Source organism: Talpa occidentalis, unplaced genomic scaffold (genome assembly GCF_014898055.3).
Source record: "Talpa occidentalis isolate TD23 unplaced genomic scaffold, MPIMG_talOcc4v2.1 talOcc4.12, whole genome shotgun sequence".
In the NCBI taxonomy this organism is placed as follows: domain Eukaryota; kingdom Metazoa; phylum Chordata; class Mammalia; order Eulipotyphla; family Talpidae; genus Talpa; species Talpa occidentalis.
This window is the reverse complement of record NW_023601212.1, coordinates 36,872,600-36,899,973: the sequence shown is the minus strand read 5'-3', so window position 1 is coordinate 36,899,973 and position 27,374 is coordinate 36,872,600. Positions and strand designations below refer to the sequence as shown.

Here is a 27,374-nt window from a genome sequence, read left to right as displayed (position 1 = left end):
GTGTGTTAAAGTAATTCTCCCAGTATTTACTTCATCTGTCCTTTATACTTAGTTCCAGGTTAGACCTTGAAAACTTAAAAATAAAATCAATATGTCAGTATTTAGTACCTGGTTTGTTGCATGCTCCAGTGTGCAGTGAATTAGACATGGTTCCCTTTCTCAAAGACTTTGTAGTCTAATTGAAAAATAAAATCAATACCTGTGAAAGTCAACTAAAACCAATGAAATGCTGTCTTGTATTTGTTATGAAAGAAGAAATCACCGTGACTTGAATGAATCTATAATAGCAGTGCTCTTTAAAGTGTTTGATTAGGTCCCCAGAATAAAATTTGAAATAGGACTCACTCAAATATGTATATATTATATACACATGTATATTTGTAAATTATATACACAGATACAGCTGTGTAAGTTTCAGATAAATTACCTTTAAAAAACATAGTTTAGACGTGGTTAAGTGGTCCTTTTAGATTCTTGACTAAACCTGTTATAGAATTTTAGCCAGTATTTAAATAATACAGAAGCCTCATAACAAGTTCATTATCTAGATTATTTTGGCTATTCTAGAATACTTTTAATGCTTGGAATTTTTTCTATTTTATAAAGTGTCCTATTCACTACATGTATGTCCTCGTGCAGATAGACCATAGGGATTGGAATAATTGGAATGGTTTTCCAGTGAGACATCAGGGTTCTCATTACCTCTCAGCCTTTCTTGTCCACCCTTCCTCTCTCTCTATTTCTTCTCTATCTTCTCCCTGCTTTCTCTCTGAGAAGCTAAAGAGGAGTCGAGGTTGAGTATGAGAGTGTGGAGTCTGTAGGCACATCAATATGTTGGATTTGCTAGTTAATGAAGTGTTAGGAAAACACAGTTCAATGGACTAGTAGCTTAAGAGCTAAAAATGTGCAGTGTTGCAAAATTAACAGAGAAGTAAATACTAAGTAAGTGGTAGAGTTAATGTTACATGCTACAAGTAATTCAACAAGATGATCGTTAACAAAAAGCACTAGTTCTTTTTTTAAGGTCCATCTTTGGGCAAGAACTGTAGCAAATATTTGTATGAGAAATAAAGGTATTTAATACTTCTTTATTCTCTTCTTTAACTTGTAAACCTATAATAATACAGTATTTTTAATAATAGGAAAAGATTAAAAATCTGTTATTGATATTAGGACAAAAGCAAAAAATTGCTGCAAATGGGAACAGTCTGATATTTCTTATTAAAAATTTAGAACCCTGATTACAGTAATTGAGTTAATTTAATATGTATGACAATATAGTCTGTATCTCTTATGTTGCAACATGTTTTCAGATATTTCGGTTTTTGTTTTTGATTTTGCAGGTTGCCATGGGTCAAGGTCAAGCTGATATAGCAATTCAAATGCTAAAAGAATGTGCCCGCAATGGAGATTGGCTCTGTTTGAAGAACTTACATCTTGTAGTATCTTGGCTACCAGTTCTGGAAAAGGTAGATACAGATAAATACTGTGCAAATAACCTAATATACTCAATTCAGTCAAGCCCATGGAACATCAGTATTAAAATTTCATGCATTATTTATGATACTTTTTTAAAAATAGTGCTTGATGAGAAATAATTTATAATCTCAAATATTCTTAAATATGTACATTTGTAGAAAACAAGATTAACCTTTTAATAGGACTTATATAGAAATCTCTCCTCTTTAAAGACATTTAAGGGAAGGCAAAAAATTATCAGAATTGAAAGGAATTTTAGAGGTTTTTTTTTTTTTTTTTCAGTAGGAAAACAGGAAAATGTGCAAAGGATTGTAGACACAGCATTACTTTGTCTTTCTGCTCCTGTTATGTCTGTAAGGGGGAAAAAGATGCAGAGCAGGCAGAGGGAGAACTTCCTAAGTGCTAAGGAAATTAATGAAGCAATCATTACATTTAACTGGATGCCTTCAGACAGGCGAAATTGATGGGTGGGTTTTAAATGTAAACCTGGAAAGATGGATATGGTTGTAAGCATCTGAAACATTATCTGAATGCTATTTCCTGAAAACTAAACAGGGCGGGAGTGGAGGGCATGATGGTGGAGGTGTGCATGCCTATTTCAGAAATGAAGATGGGCATGAAGTATGGGAAAGGCCAGGCTGGACAGTGTGGGGCATGGAGTTAAATGGCCAGAAGGGGGCTAGGTTGCCTACTGCCATGAGAACCATGCAGATGAGCCTGGAATTCTTGTCCCAGGACATAGTCAGGGTAATTTCATAGCAGGGGAGTTAATAATGGATTAATTTAATGAATCTGGCAGAAGTAGTAGTCAGAACAGAATGAGGTGGATTAGAGTGGATTGAGGGAGGCATTAGCCTAGTTGTGATGTGTTGAAAATTTCTGTAGTCCTAATCAAAGGCAACTATAGCACCTTACACAAAACTGAAATCTTTGATGAATGAGTTAATGATTGACATTGTTGGACCATGATGATTCATTGCTTGTAATCAAAAGAAGATAAAGGAATTGAGAACTGAAGTGTGTATGAGTATTAGTGTAATTTCATTATTACAGTTTTCTATAAATCACTAATTTGCAAAAATATAAAATTCATTTCTGATGAATCTTATGTTTTAAAACGTACTAAGAAGACTTATGAATACTTGAATCCTGCTTTCTGTTCCAAAATAATAGATTGATAGCTATTAATCTACGGCATCCATAATTTCAGTTATTACTTTGGAAGCAATCTTCATTAAAACTTTTCCAAGCATATAAAGTAGATTATATTATAAAAGTTTTGAAAAATATTTTAATATATTTTGGGAAGTTTGGATGAATTGTTTCAATACACATTAATAATTTATTTTAAATCCAGCTGTATCAAAAATATATTGTCTAACATTTTTTAAAAAATATGCTAACCCAAGGAAACGTTTTATATAAATCTTACATTTTAAATAAGGTCTAGATATATATGTATGTGTGTGTGTGTGTGTGTGTGTGTGTGTATGCATTTAAATAATTTACAGCACAAGCACAATGTTTTCATGACCAATTGTTTTGCCTTTTTTGGTCATCTTACCTCTACATCTTACATTAATAATGAGCATTAGTATGAGGTATAGATTATATTTTTTCAAATAACTTTTAGACTTTACTTTCTCTCAGACTTACCAGTATTTCTTTTGAAGTACTCATTCAACCATTCTACAAACACTTGCTGAATACAGAAAAAAGCCTGAAATTTTCCTTAGCAGTGGTTACATACAAAATTTGTACCTGTTCTCTAGGAAATAAGTTTAGAAGAGACAGAACACATTAATAACTGTGTTGTAGTATGATGCCTATTATAGGAGAGGGATTACAAAATGCCATCAGTGATTAGTTCTGCTTGGGATTATGGTAGTGAAGAGTTAGAGAAGATATTCCTTTCAGACAGGATACTTAATTTGCATTTTTATAGATGACTAAGAACTTGTCAGGCTACAAGAGAATAACAAAGAAAAAGATGAATAAAGACAGAGGCAATAAAATCTGAATACAGCATGGGTAGATGAATTTACTGAGGTTTTAAATTCATATTATAGGCAACAGGAAACACTAAAATTGTGAATAAAGGAATTGATATCATTATGTAACTCTTGTGAAAGCTTGAATTGAAGCACTGAAAATGTGCAAGCCTGAAGATGGCTGGTAGTTAGTCATAGGCATTTCCACTCACACCTGTTATGTACTTACTATGTATCAAGCACTTTTTGAAGTGTTTTGTACAGTCCTGTGACATAAGTAACACTTACTATCATTGCCGAGCACTGGTGCAAGTCATAGAGCCCAAGTCATACAGCAAATAAGTGGAAGAATTGGATTCCAGCCCATTTTGCCTAGCTCCAAGTTTTATCTATCACACTAAATTAGTAATAGAGAAGATGGTAATTTATAGAAAATATGAACAGAACTTTAAGAATTATATCAGGAAAGATTTTAAGAAAAAATATCAATAATGCTTGAGTGGATATTTGTGTGCATATTTAAGTAGATTTTTATTGTTTTATTTTTTTTTATAAATTAGGAATTAAACACTCTTCAACCTAAAGATACCTTTCGTCTTTGGCTTACTGCAGAAGTTCATCCGAACTTCACTCCTATTTTATTGCAGTCAAGTTTGAAGATAACCTATGAGGTAAGAAGACTAAAAACTTAACTGGTTGTATAATTACACTACATGCATTTTAAAGCTCTGTAAACAATCATCTATTATACACACAAAAACTACCCTTTATAGTTAGTTGAGGTAGAATATCCATAAGTAATAGTATATTTGTAAAGATACATTTAAAATTTCCTTTCAAATTTTACTTACAGAGGTCTGCTGTGCCTCAGCAGTATATTTCAGTAGATCTGCCTGTTCTGTTCCCCGCTTTCTCTGAATCCTCTCACCCCCCCACACCTCTGACCTGTGCCCCAGTTCTTGTATGCATAAATAAATCTTTTAAAAAACCAAATTTTACTTGAGATTACTTGTTTTTTTGCTGTTATCATCCTGTTTTTAAATGTACACTCTAGTAGTGTTAACATTATGTATCTCATTGTACAACAGATATCTATAGATACTTCATTTTGCGAAACTGAGACTGTCCTTTAAAAAGAAAATGCCATTTCCCTTTCCATCTACCCTGGCAACTACCATTTTGCTTTCTGTTTCTATGAGTTTACTACTTCAGATACTTTATAGAAGTGGAATCATGCATTGTCTTTTTGTGATTGTCTTGTTTTACTTGCCATTATATCCTTAAGTTTCATCCAAGTTGTAGTACATGACGGGATTTTTTTTTTTAAGGCTTAGTAACATGCCATTGTAGGTGTATGCCATGTCTTTGTCCATTCGTCAGTCCAAATTATTTAGGTATTCCACCTCTTGGGTTGTTATGAATAATGAAGGTATGGGCCAGATTCTATTTTTAATTTTTTGGATATATTTCCACAAGTAGGTTTGGTGGATCACAATGGCATTACTATTTTTATTTATTTATTTATTTATTTAATTTATTTTCCCTAAAGATTTATTTGTTTATTTATACAAGCACTGGGTACAGTCAGAAGCGCGGGAGGGTGAGAGAATTCACCAGAGCAGGAAACAGTACAGGCAGGCTGACCAAGAAATACACTGCTGAGGGGAGCAGAGGGTGCAGCAGGAGAGGTCTGTCGCACCATGTGGGACCCTCTCAGGCTGCGGGGGATGGAATCGGCACTGCAGAGGCTACAGGCAGCTTGGCAGCCCAGCGCTCCACCGCTGCACCACCAGGGGAGGCCTGGTATTACTATTTTTAACTTTTTGAGGACCCTCCATACTATTTTCCTCTGTGGCACACCATTTACCTTCCTACCAACAGCACACAGTTTCTTTGCATCCTTGCCAACACTTCTATTCTTTTTTTCTTTTCATGGTAACCATCCTAATGGTATGAGCTGAAATCTCACTGTGGTTTTGATTTGAAGTTCCTTAATGATCAGTGATGTTTAGCATTTTCATATGCTTGCTATCTAGCAAAATAAATTTCTTGGGAGAAATGCCTATTGAAGTTCTTTGCCCATTTTTAAGTGTATTTTGTTGTTGTTGTTGTGTTTTAGGAGATAAATACATTCCTTCCAAAGATGTTAGTCTCTGGATATTACCCCCTTATTTGAAAGGACAGTTTGCTAATATGTTCTCCAATTCCATAGGTTGTCTTTTTGCTGTGTTTTTTCCTTTGCTGCCTGTATGATGTGAATAGTCCCACTTTGTTTTCGCTTTTGTTGCCTGTGCTTTTGATGCCATATCCACAAGTTTATTGTAAATCTAATGTCATAAAGCTTTTCCCTTATTTTTTTCTTATAGTCTAATATAATTACACAATCATTTTTTCTCAAGAAAAATGTCTTATTGGTGTTTATAACTACCTGTTACTTTACATCATTCCTTCTACCTATTATTTTAGATCAGTACATCTCATTTCTCATTTGAAGAAGTTATTTAAGGGAAAAAAATGAAAAGCATTAATCCAGGAATGCAAAAACAATTTAAAATATGAAAATTTGTTAATTGAATGAATGTCATTGTCATGTCTGGTGAGAATGAAACTTTCTAGACTTTTCACTTGCCACTGTCCCAATATACTCTTCTACTGAACTGTATACTAGAACCTGGAATATATGAGCCATGAGAGAAGGGGCTATTTTTTCTCTTGCCCTTTTTTTTTTTTTAAAGATTTATTTATTTATTTATACAAGCACTGGGTACAGTCAGAAGCACGGGAGGGTGAGAGAATTCACCAGAGCAGGGAACAGAACAGGCAGAGGGACCGAAGTACACTGCTGAGGGGAGCAGCGGGTGGCAGGAGAGCTCTGCGCACCATGTGGGACCCTCCTCCCGGGCGCTGCAGAGGCTGTGGGCAGCTTCGCAGCCCAGCACTCAACCACTGCGCCACCAGGGGAGGCCCTCTCTTGCTTTTTTTATACTTTTTAATTTGTGGAACATAGGAAAAAAAAGTACATATTTCAATAAATGAAGAATTAATTCATGAGGGAAACTGTTTCTTGAATGTTTTAAGTTAGTACGACCTTTTCCAGGATCCCATTTTAGGAGATAATTAAATTATATTTTATGGAAATTTCTGTTTCATTTAAAGCATTGGTAAATGTGTTTGTTTTCTATTTCTAAAGTCAACATAAAATAGTGCATTTTATTGAGATGCTCAGAACAATTACACTATATGTATTGTCCATATATATATTTACATATATCTTTAACATTTATTAAATCTGCATTTTATTATCGATTCTCTTCTTTTGACTGGTTGCCAGAGTTGTCAGTAAAAATATATCCCAAATAACTGGCCATACTTAATAACTTACTTTTCTTTATTCTTTCCTGTTGACTGAATTTTTTGCTTTTTTCTTATTTTCCTTAGATTTTGATTTGTCTTTATGTCAGTTACTTAATTGAAATTTATTTGCATTAATATTGAAATTGTTTTAAGTCTAAATTTTCAGTTTAGTGTATCTGTGTTTGTGTAAATTCATACTTGTATACTTTCTCCAGCTACATGATTTGGTGCCTATTACTCTTTTGCATAGTGCCATTAAAAGAAATTTTTTAAGTGTTATTCAGTTTCCTATTAATGTTACATTGTATTGACTAATACTCAAAAAATTTCACTTATTTTATGATAATTTTCTGTAGATGTTTGATAAACATGAAAATTTTCATTTTTAGAGTATAAATTTGGGTATGCACTAAGTCAAAAGCATTTAAGAAAAAAACAGAATGCTGCATTTTTCTAAGCATTCAGATTTGTATTCTGGTTTGAATTTGTGTTTATGAGTCCTGGAATGTTAGATAATAACTACATTATCTGTAGTAGACTACTGTGTAGGGAAGATTATATGAAAATAGCATGACATGTAAATAGTATAGTGAAGGTCTCGTGGAAATTCATATAGCACTTACTTAGCTTGGGAGAACAGGTATAGGAAAATTAAACATCTGTGTTGTGGTAATCAATACCATATTTGTATTATAAATGATGATTAATTTTAGTAAAAATATCTCAGTAATCTTATAAAACTTTAAATGTTTTGCTATATAGATTTTTTTTAATTAAAAGGTTATTTTGGATCTGTAATTAAGTGGATTTATCAGGTATAAGGAGTTTAAAACTAGCTTTACATTAAACTAATCTTGGTAATGGTGAAGATTTTCCTCAGTAAAATATATTCTAAAGTATGTTAAAGAATGATTTTTATAAGATTTTAAACAATATACTTGTTTTTATTCATTTTTTTCTTTTTTTAGTCACCTCCAGGTTTGAAAAAGAATTTAATGCGAACTTATGAATCTTGGACTCCTGAACAAATTAGCAAAAAAGATAATATACATCGAGCTCATGCTCTCTTTAGTTTTGCATGGTTTCATGCTGCATGTCAAGAAAGAAGAAATTATATTCCACAGGTAAATAAAAACATGTCTTGGATGTATTCTAACCTTTTTTACAGTTTTTAAATATTTTTAGAATTTAGTAGTTTTGGTGAGGGTTACTTAATAATTTGGTTCATTGCTAATTAATTTATCTATGTAAATCTTTTCTGTTACTCTTGCGCTATTTATAGTTATGAAGTTCACGTCTCTTAAATTAAATCATGAGCTCTCAATGATTAGTAGTTTACATTTTTATATTTTGTAGCTCAAATCTCAAGTTCAGAGACTGGATTCCCTGTACCTGATTTTTCTTTGCTGTCTCCCTCTCACTAAAAGTCATTGAGTCCTACCTCCTTCAAGTTAGAAACCCAGGAGTTGTGCTTATGTGTTTTTCTTTCTCAAACTTCCTATTATTGAGTCTTACTGCTGCTTCCAAAAATACATTTCAAATCTATGTATTTCTTTTTTTCCACTTTTCCAGTGGAAATATTTTTCTTTCTTTTAAATTATTTTTTCATTTTTTTTTAATTTTATATTTTTTACATCATTTTTCATTTTTGCACAATGTATGCATTTTCATCTTGGTTATAGTTCCCATACAATTCCCACTCCCCTTGTTTTGATCCTGCTTCCCTCCACCCCCTGTAGTGTGTCTCTGGTTTATAGTTGCTTGTTGATTTTCACTTTATTATAATTTGTCTTTTTCCTGGTCCCTTATTTAGGTTTTCTAAATTCCTGCTATGAGTGAGACCATCTGGTATTTTTCTTTTTCTTTCTGGCTTATTTCCCTGAGCATGATCCCTTCCAGCTCCAACTTTTTTATATTCTTACATTGTTGTTCATTTTTGTACAATATTTGATTTCTCCTGTCACATGTAGTCCCCATAAATTTACTACTGCCGTATCACCCATGAGCCATCATCATAGTTCTTTGTGCTCTTCTCTCCTGTTTGACTTCTCTCCCACCCCTGCTGTATGCTTCAAATCTATAGTTTGCCTGCAAGTTTTTCTTTTATTTTCCCTGACCTTTTGGTTGTTTTCCCTACATTCCACCTAAAAGTAAAACCATTCGATATTTTCCTTTTCCTTCTGACTTATTTCACTGAGCATAATCCCTTCTAGCTCCACACATGTTGCTGCAAATGGCATGTCTTTTTGATTGCTGAATAGTATTCCATTGTGTATATATACCACATCTAGTTGATCCAGTCATCTGGGGTTATTCAGATTGTTTCCATATCTTAGCTATTGTAAATAGTGCTGCAATAAACATAGGGGTGCAGGTTTCCTTTCAAATTATTGTTTTTTGTGTCCTTTTGGTAGCTTCCTAGGAGTAGAATCATTAGATCATCTGGTAGATTACTTTTTAGTGTTTTGGGGAACTTCTATACAGCTTTCCACGGTGACTGAACCAGTTTGCATTCCCACCAGCAGTGTTAGAGAGTTCTTTTTCCTCCAATCCTCGTCAGCATTTGTTGTTGCCAGTTTTTTTTTTTTTTTTTAATGGTGGTAAGAAAATTGCTTTATTTTTTTTTTTTAAAGATTTATTTATTTATTTATACAAGCAGTGGGTACAGTCAGAAGCATGGGAGGGTGAGAGAATTCACCAGAGCGGAGAACAGAACAGGCAGACTGATGAAATACGCTGCTGAGGGGAGCAGCGGGCACAGCAGGAGAGGTCTGTTGCACCATGTGGGACCCTCGCCTGTGGCCAGGGATTGAACCAGTGCTGCAAAGGCTACACCACCAGGGGAGGCCCTTTATTTTTTTTTAATTTTTATTTTTTAATATTTTTTACATCATTTTTTATTTTTATTATTTTTTAAGATTTATTTATTTATGCAGACAAGAACTGGGGTACAGGACAGAGGTGTGGGGGGTGAGATGATTAACCAGAGACAGAGTGGGGAATAGAACAGGCAGATCAACTGAAATACACGGCTGAGGGGAGCAGCAGGTCAGTCAAGAGAGGTGTGCTGTGCCACGTGGGATGCTCCCTGGCCAGCCAGGGATCGAATTTGTGTTGTAGTGGCTGCAGATAGCTTCATAGGTTGCTTCTTAACCCCTTACACTACCAGGAAGGCCCCCCATTTTTCATTTTTGTACAATGTATGCATTTTCATCTCAGTTATACTCCCCATGAAATTCCTACCACCCATTCACCTGTGCACCATCACCGTAGTCCCTTGTGCTCTTCCCACCCCTGTTTTGATCCTACTCCCTTCATCCCAACTGCAGAATGTCTCTGGTTTGCATGTTGATTTTGATTTTAACTTTTATTATAATTAATTTTTTTTTCCTGATCCCTTATTTGGATCCTCTACATTCCTCCTATAAGTGAAACCATCCGATAGTTTTCTTTTTCTTTCTGGCTTATTTCACTGAGCATAATCCCTTCCAGCTCCATCCATGTTGCTGCAAATGGCATGAGTTTATCTTTTTTGATTTCTGGTTAATATTCCATTGTGTATATATACCACATCTTCTTGATCCAGTCATCTATTTTTGGGCATTTGGGTTGTTTCCATATCTTACTTATTGTAAATAGTGCTGCAATAAACATAGGGGTGCAGGTGTCCTGATGAATTAATGTTTCTGTGTCCTTTTGGTAGACACCTAGGAGTGGAATTGCTGGATCATATGGTAACTCCATTTTTAGCAGATTGAGCAACCTCCACACAGCTTTCCATAGAGGTTGGACCAGTTTGCATTCCCACCAGCAGTGTAGGAGAGTTCCTTTTCTCTGCATCCTTGCCAACATTTGTTGTTGCTAGTTTTTTTAATATGGGCCTTTCTCACTGGTGTAAGTGGTATCTCATTGTGGTTTTGTTTTCATTTTCCTGATTATAGGTGATGTTGAACATTTTTCTTGTACCTGTTGGCCATTTGCATTTCCTCTTTGGAGAAATTTCTTTTTAACTGCTTTATTTACTTTGTTTTTTTTGAGTTGTGCAAGCTCTTTGTAGATCTTTGTGATCAGACCCTTATCATTAGTACTGTGTACAAAAATTTTCTCCCAATCTGTAGGGTATCTCTTTGTTTTGGTTATTGTGTCTTTTGCTGTACAGAAGCTCTTTAATTTGATGTAGTCCCAGCTGTTTATCCCTTCTATTACTATCTTTGCTTCTGGAGATAAGTCCTCAAAGATATTTCTGAGGTGTTTGTCATGGAGTATTTTGCCTGTGTTTTCTTTTATATTATGGTTTCAGGTCTTATATTTAAATCTTTCATCTATTTTGAGTTGATTTTTGTGTATGATGTGAGGTGGTGTTCTGGTTTCATTCTTTTGTTTCTGGTGATCCAGTTTTCACAGCACCACTTATTGAAGAATCTTTCCTTATTCTTTGCTCCTTCATCATAAACTAGCCATATATGTGTGGCTTTATTTCTGTGTTTTTAATTCGATTTGATTTGATTCCATTGGTCTTTTTGTTTCAGTACCATGCCATTTTAATTAAACTGGCTTCGTAGGGGCCTCCCCTGGTGGCGCAGGTGGTTGAATGCAGCACTGTGAAGCTGTCCGCATCCTCTGAAGTACTGGCTGGATCTCGGCCAGCCAGCAAGGGTCCCACATGGCGGGGCAGACCTCTCCTGTTTCACCGGCTGCTCCCCTCAGCAGTGTATTTTATTAGTCTGCCTGTTCTGCTCCCCACTCTGTCTCTGGTGAATCTTCTCACTCTCCCGTGCCTCTGGCCTATACCCCAGCTATTGTATAAATAAAAACTAAATCTATAAAAAAAAAAAATCTTAAAAATGATGTTAGCTCTGTGTTTGTCATATATGGCTTTTATTTTGTTAAGGTATGCTCTTTCTATTGCAAGAATTTCAAGGACCTTCATTATAAGTGGATATTGAACTTTATCATATGCTCCCAGCATGTATTGATATGATCATATTTTTTTCTTTTTGTTGATGTGTTGAATTCCATTAATGAATTTTTCAGATGCTGAACCATCCTTGTGTCCCTGGAGTAAAACCCATTTGGTCATGGTATTATCCTTTTGATACATAGCTGGATTCAGTTTGCTAGGATTTTATTGAGGATTTTTGTATCTATGTGAGGGAGATTGGCCTCTAGGTTTTTTTTTTTTTATTTTTAATGCTGTCTTTGTTTGCTTTTGGTATTGTGTAATGTTGGTTTTGTAAAATGCATTTGGTAGTATTTCTTCATTCTCAATTTTTTGAAAGAGTAATTGTAGTATAGGCACCTGTTCATCTTTGAATGTTTGGTGGAACTCATTTGTGAAACCATCCGTTCTGGGCTTTTGTTTTTTAGGGAGGGTGATCTAGATCTTTATTTAGGGCTGTTGTGTCCTTGTTTATTTTTTGTCTCATTGATATATCCAGTGGTAAGAGTGGGGTATTAAAGTCTACTACTACATACATATTTAATGTCTGTTTTCAGAGATGATAGTAGCCAAGTAATATATTTTGGTGTTACTTCATTTGGTGAGTATGTATTAATGAATGTTGTCTTTCTGGTGTATTGTCCCCTTGATCACTATACCGTGACAATCTATGTCTCTTGTCACTTCTCTTGGCTGAAAGCCTAGTTTATCTTGATATATGTATAACTATTCCTGTCTACTTTGGGGGGCCTTTTGCTTGTAGAATTGATTTCCAACCCTTTTCTTTCAATCTGTGTTTACCTTTAGCAGTTAGGTATGTTTTCTGGAGACAATAGAAAAAGTTAGATTCTGTTTTCTAATCCACCATGCTACTGTATTTTTATTGGGGAGTTTAGTCCATTTATGTTTAGGGTAATACATGGGAATCTGTGATTGCCATTTTGTTCATCGTTTTGTGGTACTATTGTGAACTTGTGTGTACTGTTCAGTACATTGTTCAGTTCCTCCTGTGACTCTTTTTAGATTTTAAGGCTTCTTGTAATTTTTTTAGTAGAAGCGAATTTCTGAAGATTGTTTGGGAAGTTCCTTATTTTTCCATTATAGAAGAAGGAAAGCTTTGCAGGATAAAGTATTCTTGGTTGCCATTTTTTTCTTTTATAGTTTTTTGAATATGTTGCTTCATTCTCTTCTTGCCTGTAGTGTTTCTTAAAAGAAGTCTGATGTCAGCCTAATTGGTTTTTCTTTATATATTTTCTGTTTCTTCCCCCTAGTTGTCTTCATTATTTTTTGTTTGTCTTGGACTTTCAGAAGCTTTACTATTATGCATCTTGCTGTAGTTTTCCTTTCATTATGATAGTTTGGTGTCCTTCTAGCTTCTGTGTGTTTTCATTTCCTGTTTCAGATTTGGTAAATTCTCTTCAATTATTTCCTTGAATAGATTTTCAGTTGCCTTATTATTCTCTTCTTCTGGGATTCCTATTAACTCTCATTTCCTTTTCTCATGGTGTCAGATAATTCTTAGTGTTTATTCATTCTTTTTCCTTTCTATCACTTTCCTTTTCAATTCTTTTTCTATCAGTATCTTTGAGATTACTGATTCATTCTTCCACTCAATCTATTCTATTTTTGTGGCTTTTTTCATAATTTTTTAGCTCCTCCATTGATCTTTTAACATCCTGTGTTATCTTTATTTTCTTTTTTAAGGATTCAATCTCAATCTTCTGTTTGGTGATTTTATTTCTCATTTCACTCTTTAAGTTTTCTACATTTCCTCTCAGCTCTAAGTTTCTTCATTATGGTTATTCTGAATTCTTTATCTCTCAGGCAGAGAAATTCTTCTGAATCAGTGTTTTGGGGTTCCAGAGGCTGACTTTCTTTCTGCAGTGTACTGTTCCACCGAGGGCTTGCTTGACCATTTGTATTTTTCTTTCTCCCGGATGTTTGTTTTCCTGTTTGTTCTAGACATAGGACCACCATTCTGCTGGTGGACATGAACTTTTGGCACTCATACTGGAGTGTGGATGTATCTTCTTGGTGCCTTGGTTGCCGTGGCTGGTGGGCAAGGCAGGGTTGGGGACTCCCATGGCTTTCCCCTTAGCTCCCATCAACTAGATTTCTACTTGTGGCAGATTGGACTTCTGGGTGCTCCTTCTGGGGCTACTGGGGTTGAATGAGGGCAGTTCCTGTAGCTCCCCACTGGGCATGCATCTATTGGTTAGCTGATGCCAGTAGGGGTTAGGTGGGGCAGACATGCATACAGGGCATCAGGGACCACTGGCGCTTGAGGGAAGGGGTTTCCCTCAGCATCTATCTTGATTCCCATCTACTGTGGCAGATGCTGATTAGAACAGTGATTTTTTTTTTTTTTCCCAGGAGTCCCAGCCTGCCCAACCCCTACCACACGGAATGAAATCCAAAACTTCAGCCTGTGGTAGCCAAGTCTCTGATATATATGGAAAATATATCACCAGGCCCAAGTTGGGGCCCAGTCTGCTGGGAGATGCCTGCAGGCTGAGTGGGATGCACTTCTATATTGAACAGTTAGTTCCCTCTGGGTTGCAACTTGGGAAAACAGGAAGGAAGGAAGGAAAGGAAGGAAAGGAACGGAAGGAGAAATATGAAAAAAGGATGGAGAAGAAGGAAAACAAAGAGAGGAGAAGAAGGAGAAGAAAGGGAAAAAAAAAAGAATTGTTTGCAATTCAGAACTCTCAGCTCCTGAGGAGCTGGTGGCTGCTGTTTTAGCCTGGTCCCCTGGGGGACATTGTAAGGCTGGGTGGGATGCTCTTCCTGGAGTCTGTGTTGAATGGCTAGCTCCTTTAAAGTTGTAGTTCAGGGGAAAGAAAAAGAAAAAAAGAGAGAGAGAGAAAGAACCAGGGGGGGGAAAAAAAACAGTTTGTACTTAGAGTTCTGTGCTCTCCTAGGAGCTATAGAGCGTATTGTGGCCCGTGCATGTTGTAAGGTGCCAAAAGGCTGAGTGGGATGCTCTTCCACCTTAAGCTGTTGTGTCCTTCTGAATTTCGGCTGGGGGAATAAAATTGTAAAAAAGTTTGCATTTCAGGCTTTGTCTACTCCCAGGGCACTGACTGCTGGTGTTGGGGTCAGGCTGTTAATCTGGGGGTTTCTGTGAGTCTCTGTTGCACAGAGTAGGATTTTGATAAGCCCTGGAGGTGTCTGTGGAGGCCAACTGGAATGACTTTCCCAGCACAGCAGATGACTGTGGAGAATGGGATCTTTCTTCAGCTCTTGAACTCCCTGGAGAGGACCTGTGGAACAGCCAGATCAAAGTGTGGGTGTTCCCAGGAGCTCGTATCAGTTCGTCATTCTTTAGTTGTTTTTAGGAGAGAGGTTGATTTTGGACCCTCTATTCTTCCATTTTGTGGGTGGAGTCCAGAAATATTTTCCTAATATGTAATATAAGTTGTTTTTTTTCCCACCGCTCTGCTTAAAACCTCTCATGGCTCTTTGTTTTATTTGAGGGAAATTATGCAGATTTCTTAACTGGGTCCAGAAGGAAAGATTCCTCTATTTCTTCAGCCTCCTTTTCCCATAGCTGTCTCTACCTCAGTCACACTGGACCTCTTTATGGTCTTTGAATCTGTCAAGCTCTTTCTCAACATAGCTCTCCAACTGTTCTCCCTATCTTCCCCTTTTTTAGCCTCCCTCTCTATTTCAGTTGTATGTCAAAGTAACCTTTGGTGTTCTATTTGTGGGTGAATAACATCATCATTTGAATTAGCCTTAAGCTTACAAGTCATTCTTCCATCTCTTTTTGGTATCTTCACCCTCCAATAAAATCCAGTAAAAAAATTCTTTAATTTTATTGTCCAATTACTTAGCCTCTATTTACTTCAGTCTTCTTTTTTTTTTTTAACCCCTGTACTCTACCAGGGTGATTTTCCCTTTCTTCTTAGATTAGGCAAGATTTCTTTCTTATATACATCAATTATGTTTCCATCAAATGTATTCCAGTTTGTAATTAAACAGATATTTGAGTGATTATCTCCATCCCATGCCTCCTTTCTCTCCTGTATGTTAGTGAAAGCTATAGAAATAGGGCAGGGATTATTTATGTTTTGTTATATTCCCAGGGTTTGACATATAATAAGTGTTTAATATGAAGAATGAATGAAAGTATCAATATTCCTTAACAGTATTCATATCAGTAATTTTAAAATTTTTAATCATTTTATATTCTCTACAACATATAAATATCTATAAATATTCTTTTAATACAAATGTTTGTAAGTATTAGTTGTAGGTCAATGGTTTTATTTAGTTCCGTCATGAATGCTTTGTGAATCAGATATGCAGAAAACAATGCTGTATGCCTTTGGGCCTTTAAAGTTTTTTATGAAATATTTGTTTTCCTGTTTGTGGAGAAAATTCACAATTCTGAAGTATAAAATTATAAAACTGTAAATGTGTGTACATAGTATGTAGGTTCAAAAATTTGCTATACCCATCTGTTCACTTTTTACGTAACTATATTACCAAAACTTACGTGATAAAAAGCTATTGTATTGTAAAGTCCTTTGCATTTTGTGGAGGTCCACAAAATTCATTTTTTCCTAATTTTCTGTTAAATTAGAGATATTTTCTGTTATAAAATTCTCAAAGTTGTCTTTTTTGCATATATTGCCCTGTTTGATTGTAAAGATAATGATGCATACATACATGCTTGAAAATTGCTTATAGTTTTTTAATATTTTAAAAATTTCTTTTGATAGGGTTGGACCAAGTTTTATGAATTTTCCTTATCAGATCTTCGGGCTGGGTACAACATTATTGATAGACTTTTTAATGGTAAGTTCTAATCATGAAATTCTTGTCTCAGTAGTTAACAACATTTTTTGGAAGTGTTATAAGTAACATGATTTCTCCAGGAGTGACTTAACTTTCTAGCATAAAAACACTTTTTCATTTTATTGAGTTTTATGTGCTTTCTGCCATAGATATGTTATCTGAGAGTCCTTTTATTATGACTGTGCTTTTTGGATATAACCCCGTAGATTTCTGGTTGATCTGTAGCTCCCAGGAAGCAGGATGCTAGAAAAACCTTGTCTTCACTTTGTGGAAAGACTTCAGTCCCTGAGGGCCTCCCCTGGTGGCACAGGGGGTTGAGCACCGTGCTGTGAAACTGTCCGCAGCAGCTTCTGCAGCATCGGTTCAATCCCTGGGGGCCGGTGAGGGTCCCACATGACATGACAGACCTCTCCTGTCGCGCCCGCTGCTCCCCTCAGCAGTGTATTTCATCAGTCTGCCTGTTCTGTTTACCGCTCTGTCTCTGGTGAATCCCCTTACGTTCCCGCGCATCTGGCCTGTACCCTGGTTCTTGTATAAATAAATAAATCTTAAAAAAAAAAAAAAAAGACTTCAATCCCTGAAAGTTTATTGCCCAGGGTCTAGGCAAAGGTTCATCAGAGTTTACAGTAGTGATGGATGGAAGATAGTCTATTGGTAGGAATCTCAAAAATTTCCCAATCAGAACTCTTGATTCTTGTCTCCCTACTACCTGACAGCCCCAAACAACCCCCCTACCCTTTTTTCCCATTTCAACAAATGGCATCACCATTCATGTAGTTGTCCAAATTTAAAACCTATGAATCACTCTGCATTCTTCTGTTTTTCTCACTCATAAACCTCTCATGCATTGTCATGCCTTCCCTTCCATGTACCACAGCATTATGATTCTGTTCACTTGTTTCAACTTCATCAGTGCCTTGGTAGTCCAAACAATAGTATCTTCCTTGGCTTTATTTCCATTTTAGCAAACATTCTTTACCCAGTAAAGAAAATGATTTTATATAAAAGCCCAATAACATATAATCCCCATTTCAAACCTACAGCCACATTGGCCTACCTGTCTACCTTCCTGTCCTCTTCCCTTCCTCTCTCTCCTCTCCCTCTCTTTCCTGCCTCTTCCTCCCCACCTTCTCTCTTTCTCATTGGCATAACATTAGTTGGTTTACAACACTGTATATGGCTTGGGGGCATAGGAGTACACCCCTTCAGATGTATGTTATCACCCCAAAGCCTACTCAAGGCAGGCATAGTCCTCCACCATAGTCCATTGGGCTCCCTCCACTCTTTCTGTTTCTCCAACAAGTCTGACTTGTTCCTCCTGAGGTTTGGTAGATGTTATTCTTTTTCTCTGAAATACTTTTTTCCCAAACCTTTAATTGCTTGTCTTCTTATCATTCACATTTCAGCTAAATCTATTCTCTTCAGGAAAGTTTTCATTACCACCATATCTCAAGTGATCTAATTATTCTTTATCCCCTTATTCTGCTATACTGTTTTAATGCACATTATTTGATATTCTTTTATTTGTGATTTTATTTTCTTATTTTATTTCTTCCATTAGAGTGTAATCTGCATTAAAGCAAAGTCTTTGATCTGTTTATTATGTATGTCCTGTTCTGTAGCAGGACCTAACCTGTAGTAGATACTTGACTATTTTTGTCAAGTTAATAACATCAGCAGTAATTCTATAACTTGTTTTTGGCAAAAGGATAAGGAGTAACACCTAAGAAGTGGGTCAAGTACCATTTTAATTTAAATGTTTATGAGGTTATAAAAACTTTGAAATAAAGTCTAATACACATACAAAAATCACTGATAAGATTACACCTCAATGAAATGTCTGCAAACTAGACAGTCACATAGCCAGCACCTTAATCAATAAACAGAACAGCACCAATACCTCAGATTCCACTCTATCTGATATTGCCATCCAATCACTGCTATCCATCAACTTCCCCCACCTCCTCACCCCCCACCCCCCCTCCACACCCCGGCTTTGCTTTGCTTCTCTGGTAAATACCAGGCACATAACTATATAGATTAGTTTTGCCTGTTTTTGTAAAACAAATCATGCTTCATGTGCTCTTTATATTAGTCTTTACATTCTCTGAGTTAATGTTACATTTGAGAGATTCATTTATAGTATTGTATGTAGTACATTTATCCTCAGTGCTATATACAGTGTGATTATTTTATTATGTGATTATTTTACTTATTTTGATGGACATTTGGGTAGTTTTCAGTTTTTCTCTTGATGGACATGTAGGCAGTTTGAGATGATCATGAATAATGGTGCTGTGTCTTTGGGTGGCTACATGTAACTATATTACATTTGTTCATTATTAACTCATGTCAAAGAGAATTCCAATTTTTGTTTATTTAAAATTTTTCTACCTCGGAGAAGTGCACATAATATAAAAGTCAATAAACTTTCATAAATTGAACCTATATAATTAGTTCCAAATTAATAAAAAGAATTCTCAGTAAGCACCTCCCCTATTCCTTCCCACACATGACCCCAAATTTTCCCATTCCATGCAGAGGAATAACTTTCCTGATTTCCATGGGCTATTGTTTTTAATGTTGATTTTTTTGACAGATTTTTTTGGGGGAAGATGTATACTAATAATTTAGTTTGTGTAGAAACTTAGAATTTTCCAAAGTGTTTTTGAATATTTGCTAGATTTTTATGACACAATTATCACCAGATATTAGAAGTGCCCTTTTAATATGAGAAAACCAAGACACAGAATTGGAATGGCTTGTCTATCATTGTGTTTCAACTGTGTGATGGAATTTATTGCATCACATGATTTTTATATACATTGAAATGTTGTGAATTAGAGGCAGGTACTTCCAGATGATACTGACTCTCATGGTAAAAGTCTAACTGTGTAATCTTATGATTATAAAATTTTCCAATATTAAGGAAACTCTGTCTTTGTAGAATTGAATTCAGAAAACAAAGTTCCAAAGGAAGTGAACAGTTGGTACAGAGATTATGTAGCTCTAAGACATGCTATATGTTTCTTAAACTTTAAGCCTGAGTTTCCTGATCTGTAAAGTAGGCATTATAGTAGACATTGACTCAGCTGGTTAATTTTTTTTTTTTTAGAAGTATAAATGAGAAAAGTCACAATGAAGCATTTAACATTTAGTACATTTAATATATTGAATGATCTAGCAATATTTCTATTGCTATTTTGTAATTTCAGTTGTGTTCATTTTATTTCATCCTAAAAAAAACTTGTTTTGAAAAAAATGGGTAGATGATGGAAAATATGATTTTCTTACAAAAATTCTGTAAAATATATCACCTAATGTCTTCTTGTATATATTAATGTCTCTATGTTGTGGTGACCTACTAATGAATGACATGTCCATTCCTAAAATATTATTTAGTATACATCAAGGTAGAATTAGAAAACCGAGACTTGGTGAAGCCCCTTGTAATAGCTGCTTAGCCACTTTGATAGTAAGATATCAACAAGTAACAACTTAGTCATCTACACTATTGGTTCCCTTGTTTTGCAGGAGGTAGTTTACTGCCACCAGTCGTAATTATCTCTGAATTTTATAGCAATAAAGTAGATATAAGCTAGTAATGCTAGTAGTGATATCATCACGCTACTTTAAATATAATTGTTTCCTATTTTTACCACAGACCTGAGGTTTAATTCTTAAATTTTAACATTACCACTGAAATGTGTTTACAAAGATGTCTCTGTTACAAAATGAAATAATACATGAAAGTCTAGTTATGCTTTTAAATACTGTATTTCTCTCCTACAAGAATAGAAATGCAGAACTGACTATAAAGATCATGACATTTAGGGCCTCCCCTGATGGCGCAGCGGTTGAGCGCTGGGTTGCGAAGCTGCCCGGCCTCTGCGGCGCCTGTTCGATCCCCGGCTGCTCCCCGGCCACCGGAGGAGGGTCCCACATGGCGCGCAGACCTCTCCTGCCGCCCGCTGCTCCCCTCAGCAGTGTACTTCAGTCCTGCCTGCTCTGCTCCCCACTCTGGCTCTGGTGAATTCTCTCACCCTCCCGTGCTTCTGACTGTACCCAGTGCTTGTATAAATAAATTAAAAAAATAATAATAAATCTTAAAAAAAATAAAATAAAAAGATCATGATATTTAGAAGACTAATGTATAAAGGTGTTTTACAGTTTACCTATTAACCAAGTCACTTTATGTATTGAGTTTTCATCATTGTATAAAGTTATGTTTTAGATATGTTGCTAAAGAATTTCAAGTTTTGGAGGCACTAGAACATGGTTCTGGTTTCAGAATATTTTATCCCAGGGATTGTGTGACATTGAATTTGGTGACTCAACTTTACTGTGCATCAATTTTTTTCATCTGTCTAATTGGATGATATTAATGCTTTTCTGTTGTGAAGTTTAAGTGAGTTTTATGCATGTGAAACGTGAGAAATTTTACTTTTTATTTACTTTTTATTTTTTAACAATATTTTTTTATTTTTATATTTCCCATACAATTGCAACCCCCTGATTTTGACCCAAATCCCTCCTTTCCCCGACACCCCCCACCCCCAAAGTGTGTCTCTGGTTCATAGTTGTTTGTTGATTTTGATTTTTTTCTTTCTTATACTTATTCTTTTTCCTGGTCTGGTCCCTTATTTAGGTTTTCTAGATTCCCGTTATGAGTGAGATCATCCGGTATTTTTCTTTTTCTTTCTGTCTTATTTCATTAAGTATGATCCCTTCCAGCGCCATCCATGTTGCTGCAAATTGCATGTGTTTATCTTTCTTGAATGTTGAGTAATATTCCATTGTGTATAAGTACCACATCTTCTTGATCCAGTCATCTATTTTTGGGCATTTGGGTTGTTTCCAAAGCTTAGTTATTATAAATTGTGCTGCTATAAACGTAGGGGTGCAGGTGCTCTTTGGAATTACTGTTTCTGTGTCATTTGGGTAAATACCTAGCAGTGGAATTGCTGGATCAATTGGAAGCTCTATCTTTAGTAGATAGCTTTCCATAGTGGTTGGATTAGTTTGCACTCCCACCAGCAGTGCAGGAGAGTTCCTTTCTCTCCACATCCTCGCCAACATTTGTTGTTGCTAGTTTTTTTAATGTGTGCCATTCTCACTGGTGTAAGATGGTACCTCATTGTAGTTTTGATTTGCATTTCCTTGATTACAAGTGATGTTGAACATTTTTTCATATGCCTGTTGGCCATTTGCATTTCCTCTTCAGAGAAATTTCTTTATAGCTCTTCTGCCCATTTTTTGACTGGATTATTTTCTTTGTTTTTGTTGAGTCTCATCAGCTCTTTGCAGATTTTTGTCATCAGTCCTTTATCATTAGTGTTGTGTGCAAAAATTTTCTTCCAGTCAGTGGGGTTTCTCTTTGTTTTGGTTGTCTCTTTTGCTGTGCAGAAGCTCTTTAATTTGATGTAGCCTTCACTATCACTGCTTTGGGTGATGTGTCTGTAAAGATGTCTTTGAGGTGTATGTCATGTAGTTTTTCACCTATATGTCCTTCTATATATTTTATGGTTTCAGGTCTTATGTCTAGTTCTTTAATCCATTTTGAGTTGGTTTTTGTGCATGGTGTGAGGTAGTAGTCAAGCTTCATTTTTTTGCATGTAGCAACCCAGTTTTCCCAGCACCATTTATTGAACCTTTCTTTGCTCCAGTGCATATTCTTTGCTTCTTTGTCAAAGGTTAGTTGACCATAGAGCTGGCTTTCTATTCAGTTCCATTGGTTTGTGCATCTGTTCTGGTTCCAATATCATACAGTTTTGATTATTATGGCTTGTAGTATAGTTTGAAATCTGGGAGAGTGATGCCTCCATTCCCCTTCTTTTTTCAGGAGGGTTTTGGCTATTTGGGTTTTTTGGTGGCTCCATATGAATTTCATCAATATTTTTTCTATTTCTTTGAAGAATGACATTGAAATTTTAATTGGAATAGCATTGAATCTGTAAATTGCTTTTGGTAGGATGACCCTTTTGATAATACTCATTCTTCCAATCCATGAGCAGGGGATGTCTTTCCATTTCTTTTTGTCTCTTCTATTTCTTTTCACAGTGTTTTATAGTTTTCTTTGTATAGGTCCTTTACTTCTTTTGTTAGGTTTATTCCCAAGTATTTGATTTTTTTGTTTCAATAATAAAAGGAATGGTTTTCTTGATTTCTTCTTCTTCAGATTTATGGTTTGTGTATAGGAAGATTACTGATTTTTGTGCATTGATTTTGTATCCTGCCACTTTACTAAACTGATTGATTAGTTTAATTAGTTTTTCTGTGGAGTTTTTGGGGTTCTCTATGTATATTATCATATCGTCCGCAAATAGTGATAGTTTGACTTCTTCCTTGCCTATTTGGATTCCTTGTATGTCTTTCTCTTGTCTTATTGCTCTGGCTAGGACTTCCAGTATTATGTTGAAAAGCAGTGGTGAGAGTGGACATCCTTGTCTTGTTCCAGATCTTAATGGGAATGCTTTCAGCTTTTCACCATTGAGAATGATATTGGCTGTGGGCTTGTCATATATGGCCTTTATGATGTTGAGGTATGTTCCTTGTATCCGGAGAATTTCAAGGGCTTTTACCATAAATGGGTGTTGTACTTTGTTGAATGCTTTCTCAGCATCTATGGATATTATCATATGGTTTTTATATTTCTTTTTGTTGATGTGTTGGATTACATTGATTGATTTTCAGATGTTGAACCATCCTTGTGTCCCTGGAATAAATCCTATTTGGTCGTGGTGAATTATCTTATGGATGTATTGTTGGATTCTATTGGCGAGAAATTTTACTTTTTAAATAATCTGTCAACATTAGCCATTATATGATTATAGCAGTAATAATGAGAATGTCAATGTTGATAAGTATTTTATGGAATTTGATTGAATTAAATATACATTTAGATTTAGAGCCAGGAATTTAATTGATATTTTAGAAAATATTAGAATAGTTTAAAGATTATTACTAATATCTTAGAAGTGAAACTAACAAGTGTTTTCAATTACAGGTACCAAAGATATTCAGTGGGAATTTCTACATGGTTTACTGGAAAGTGCTATTTATGGAGGACGTGTAGATAACTATTTTGACCTTAGAGTTCTTCAGTCATACCTGAAACAGTTCTTTAATTCTTCAATAATTGATGTAATAAACCAAAGGAACAAGAAAAGTGTTTTTCCATATTCAATAACTCTACCAAAATCTTGCAGCATTTTGGTAGGTAACTGTAATCATTTTCAATTCATTACCACTTACTTGAATCATTTCTTGTATTCTCAGGTATGTTATTTCTTTCCAAATGCACAACTAATGATCATTCATTATTATGGACACATGGCCTGATTCTCTAAACTCTAGTTAGATGTCTTAAAGTTTTGGGTGTTTAACACAGAGATTAATTGACTGGCATAGGATATAAAGACTGGGTAAATCTTGAAGGGAGTAACCAAGGAAAATTTAGAAAATGTCAGATTTGTGAAGGTCTGGAATGGGAGTACATGCTCCTTCCTCAGAGGCAGGAGAGTATTCAGTGATAACCCAGTTCCAGAAGTGGATCTCTGGTGTATCTATGGAGTTCCCTCTTTATAAATGAACAGGCAAGTGAAGATATGAGGTTTAAATTGAAAAATGAAATTCACACAGAAATGTATATATCATAACTCTCCTGTTCAGTGTATTTTATATATTGAATGTGTGTGTAACCAATACTGGGATCAAAAAACTACATTCATGTCTCTCCAGAACTCCTAGTTGCTACCTTTCCCACAAAGGGTACATTATTTCAACTTATAACAGCCTAGATCAGTTTTGCCTGGTTTGGCACTTCATGTATATATTCCTTTGTGTTCAAGTGAGGATTAATCTGTTTAGAGAGGTAGCTGTCTATTATTTAAGAGACACACTCCTGTCTCACCTGCTGCTCCCCTCAGCAATGTCTTTCAGTTAATCCACCTGTTCTGCTCTCTACTCTGTCTCTGGCGAATCCCTTCACTCTCTGCATCTCTGGCCTGCATACTAGCTCTTATATGCATAAATAAATAAATCTTTAAAAAAAAAAAGGGAGACATACCAGTGTATATCCTGAGTATAGAGAAAACTTCCAGTCAATCCAAATGAGGAAATTTCACAGTCATTTTGAAATGAACAAAGTGTATACATAGGTTTAAATTTATGGGATGATTGAGAATCAGTGTTGAGCTTTGTAATTGAGTTAGGCGGAAGGAGGAAACCAAGCTTCCCAGGAGAATGGAACACACACACCTGGACTTAAACACATATAACTGCGTGCATACTTGGCAACATGCATTCATGTATATTCACATATACATAGACATGTGTACACATATACATCAAGAGAAACACCTTGAGGAAGTTTATAAATGCCAAGTTATAGGAGAGGAAAATTTTCCAAAGAAAACATGTCTTTCCAAAATTTGACATTTTTTAATAGATTCTGGACTTCCTGAAGTCTGGTTGTTTTGTTGGAAATACTTAAGGGTTTGCTCTATATACCACATGTAAGATAAATCATGTGACAAATGAGAAAGGATGATGGGGGAGGCAGAAACTGTATCTCTCCAGCAATACCAGTATTGATAACTGACTCAGAATAACTTCTCTCTTCATCAAAACAAGCAATTCCTGTTTTGGGGGACTCTAACAGAATAAATCCTCAATAGCTATACTTAGTTTTCCATCTAAGTCATGAGTGAATAACTATTCAGATACGTGCATGACAAATCAAGACTCTGCAATTCTTACAGGAATTCCTGGGATCAATGAATGGATTAGCAATGTATTTTATCGCATCTCACCCGCAGACTGAAAACTCTCTGTGGAATGGCATAATAATAAAACAATTTACAAAGCAGTGCTTATATACCAGAATGTATTTATAGGTTTGTGGGGTTTCTATAACTTTTTAAAAAACATTGCTGAAATATTTATGCTGACATTAGCAGAACTGCAATTTGAAGATTAGTCTTTGGTAGATTAAGAAAAGTAATTACCAAGACTTACTTGAAAATAGCTAACATAATGTTTTATACATTGTAGGCATAGTCACTCAAATAAGTTTATTTTAATCACTTCAGCAATCTTTTGAATGTGGGTAGTTGGGATAAAAAATATAGTATCAAATAATTTTAGTATGAATAAGTAGTGGTAACAAGGTACATTTCCCATAGAAAACTGAGTTAATTTTATACAAACTAAGAGTAAGATTTACATGTAAAATGTGAATAATAATTCACAGCATCCATTCATTGTGATTTCAGTGGTAACAAGTTTAATCTTTATTGAGAAACTCTTCATTACTTCTTTATGTTTAGGACTATCGTGCTGTCATTGAAAAACTTCCAGAGGATGACAAACCTAGTTTCTTTGGTCTGCCTGCCAATATTGCTCGCTCATCCCAGCGCATGATCAGTTCTCAGGTACTCTTAAAAGAAAATCTACCTATTTGAAAAAAAATATATTGCTACTGGTTCTGCAAAAAAAAAGAATATTAAAGGTTATTTAATATTACATACCCAGAAGATTTTATTTAAAAAGGTTTATTTTATGGCACACGAGATTCTAGACTTACCTTAAATAAATCTTAAATGTGTCTAAATAGTTCTAGCTTAATATATTTATTTAAAAAAAGTACCACAATAACATTAAACACTATCAGTTTCATCCAAAACATTTGCTTTATTCCTATAATTTATTTTAAGACCACTTTAATTGTAATTTATACAATTGAATATATATTACTGATATTTTTATAAAATATGTAAATATATAATTTGCTTCTGTTTATTTTTTATTGAAGTAATATTGCATTGTAACGGTAGAGTTTCCAGTGTGAATGTCTGAATATCACATCAGTATGTATTACATTAAGTTCAACACCATAAGTCCATTTCTGTTCTTCCCAATATAATTGACCCCTTTTACCTCATTTTCCTGCCCAACATGACCCTTTAATTCTAGGAACCACTTATTTGGTATTAGTCTTAAAGTTTATTTTGTTTCATTTTGATCACTCATTTGTTTGATTTCTCTATATACCATATATAAGAGAAATAATACAATATTTGTCTTTCCACATATGGTTAATTTCACTAAGCATACCACCCTGTAGGTCCATCCATAATATTGCAAATGGCAGAGTTTCATCTTTTTTTTTTTAATAGATGGATAGCATTCAGTGTGTGTGTGTGTATGTGTGTGTGTGTGTGTGTGTGTGTACGTATGTGTGTGTGTGTTTGTACAGGTACATATATACAATAACTTCTTTAGTCTTCTGTCCATGGATACATTGTTGTTGTTTCCAGTTCTTAGCTATTGTAAATAATTTTGCAATGATCATAGGGGTGCATATATCTGTACAATTTAGTATTTTTATTCTCTGGGTATATACCCAGAAGTGGGATAACTGGATCATATGAAATTTGTTTTTGATATTTTAAGGCATCTCCATACTTCTTTTCAATAGTGGCTTCACCATTTTTCAATCCCACCAATAGTGATCCATTCTCTCCACATAGTTTCTGACACTTCTTTCTTGTCTTTTGGATAATATCCATTCTCAGAGGTTTAAGGTGATATCTTACTGTTTTAATTTTCATTTCCCAATAATAAGAGATGAAGTTATTTCCATGTGCCTGTTTGTATGTATGGCTTCTATGGATAAGTGTCTATTTTTATCATTTGCCCATTTTTTAATCAGTTTGTTTCTTTTCCCCTTGTTGAGTTGTGTGACTTTTACATGTTTTGCATACTAACCTTTTTTTGGACACATTTATTGCAAATATCTTTTGCAC

The 27,374-nt window shown here is 35.1% G+C and overlaps 1 protein-coding gene across 1 annotated transcript in view; it reads left to right on the top strand.

The window, feature by feature from the left end:
- DYNC2H1 (dynein cytoplasmic 2 heavy chain 1) overlaps positions 1 to 27,374 on the top strand; it is a 306,244-nt gene that overhangs the window by 204,833 nt on the left and 74,037 nt on the right. Inside the window, exons 84-89 of the mRNA XM_037507914.2 lie at positions 1,344 to 1,469; positions 4,031 to 4,141; positions 7,793 to 7,948; positions 16,491 to 16,566; positions 23,573 to 23,781; positions 25,896 to 26,000. Of these exons, the coding sequence (XP_037363811.1) occupies positions 1,344 to 1,469; positions 4,031 to 4,141; positions 7,793 to 7,948; positions 16,491 to 16,566; positions 23,573 to 23,781; positions 25,896 to 26,000 (783 nt within the window). The remainder of the gene's footprint in view (positions 1 to 1,343; positions 1,470 to 4,030; positions 4,142 to 7,792; positions 7,949 to 16,490; positions 16,567 to 23,572; positions 23,782 to 25,895; positions 26,001 to 27,374) is intronic.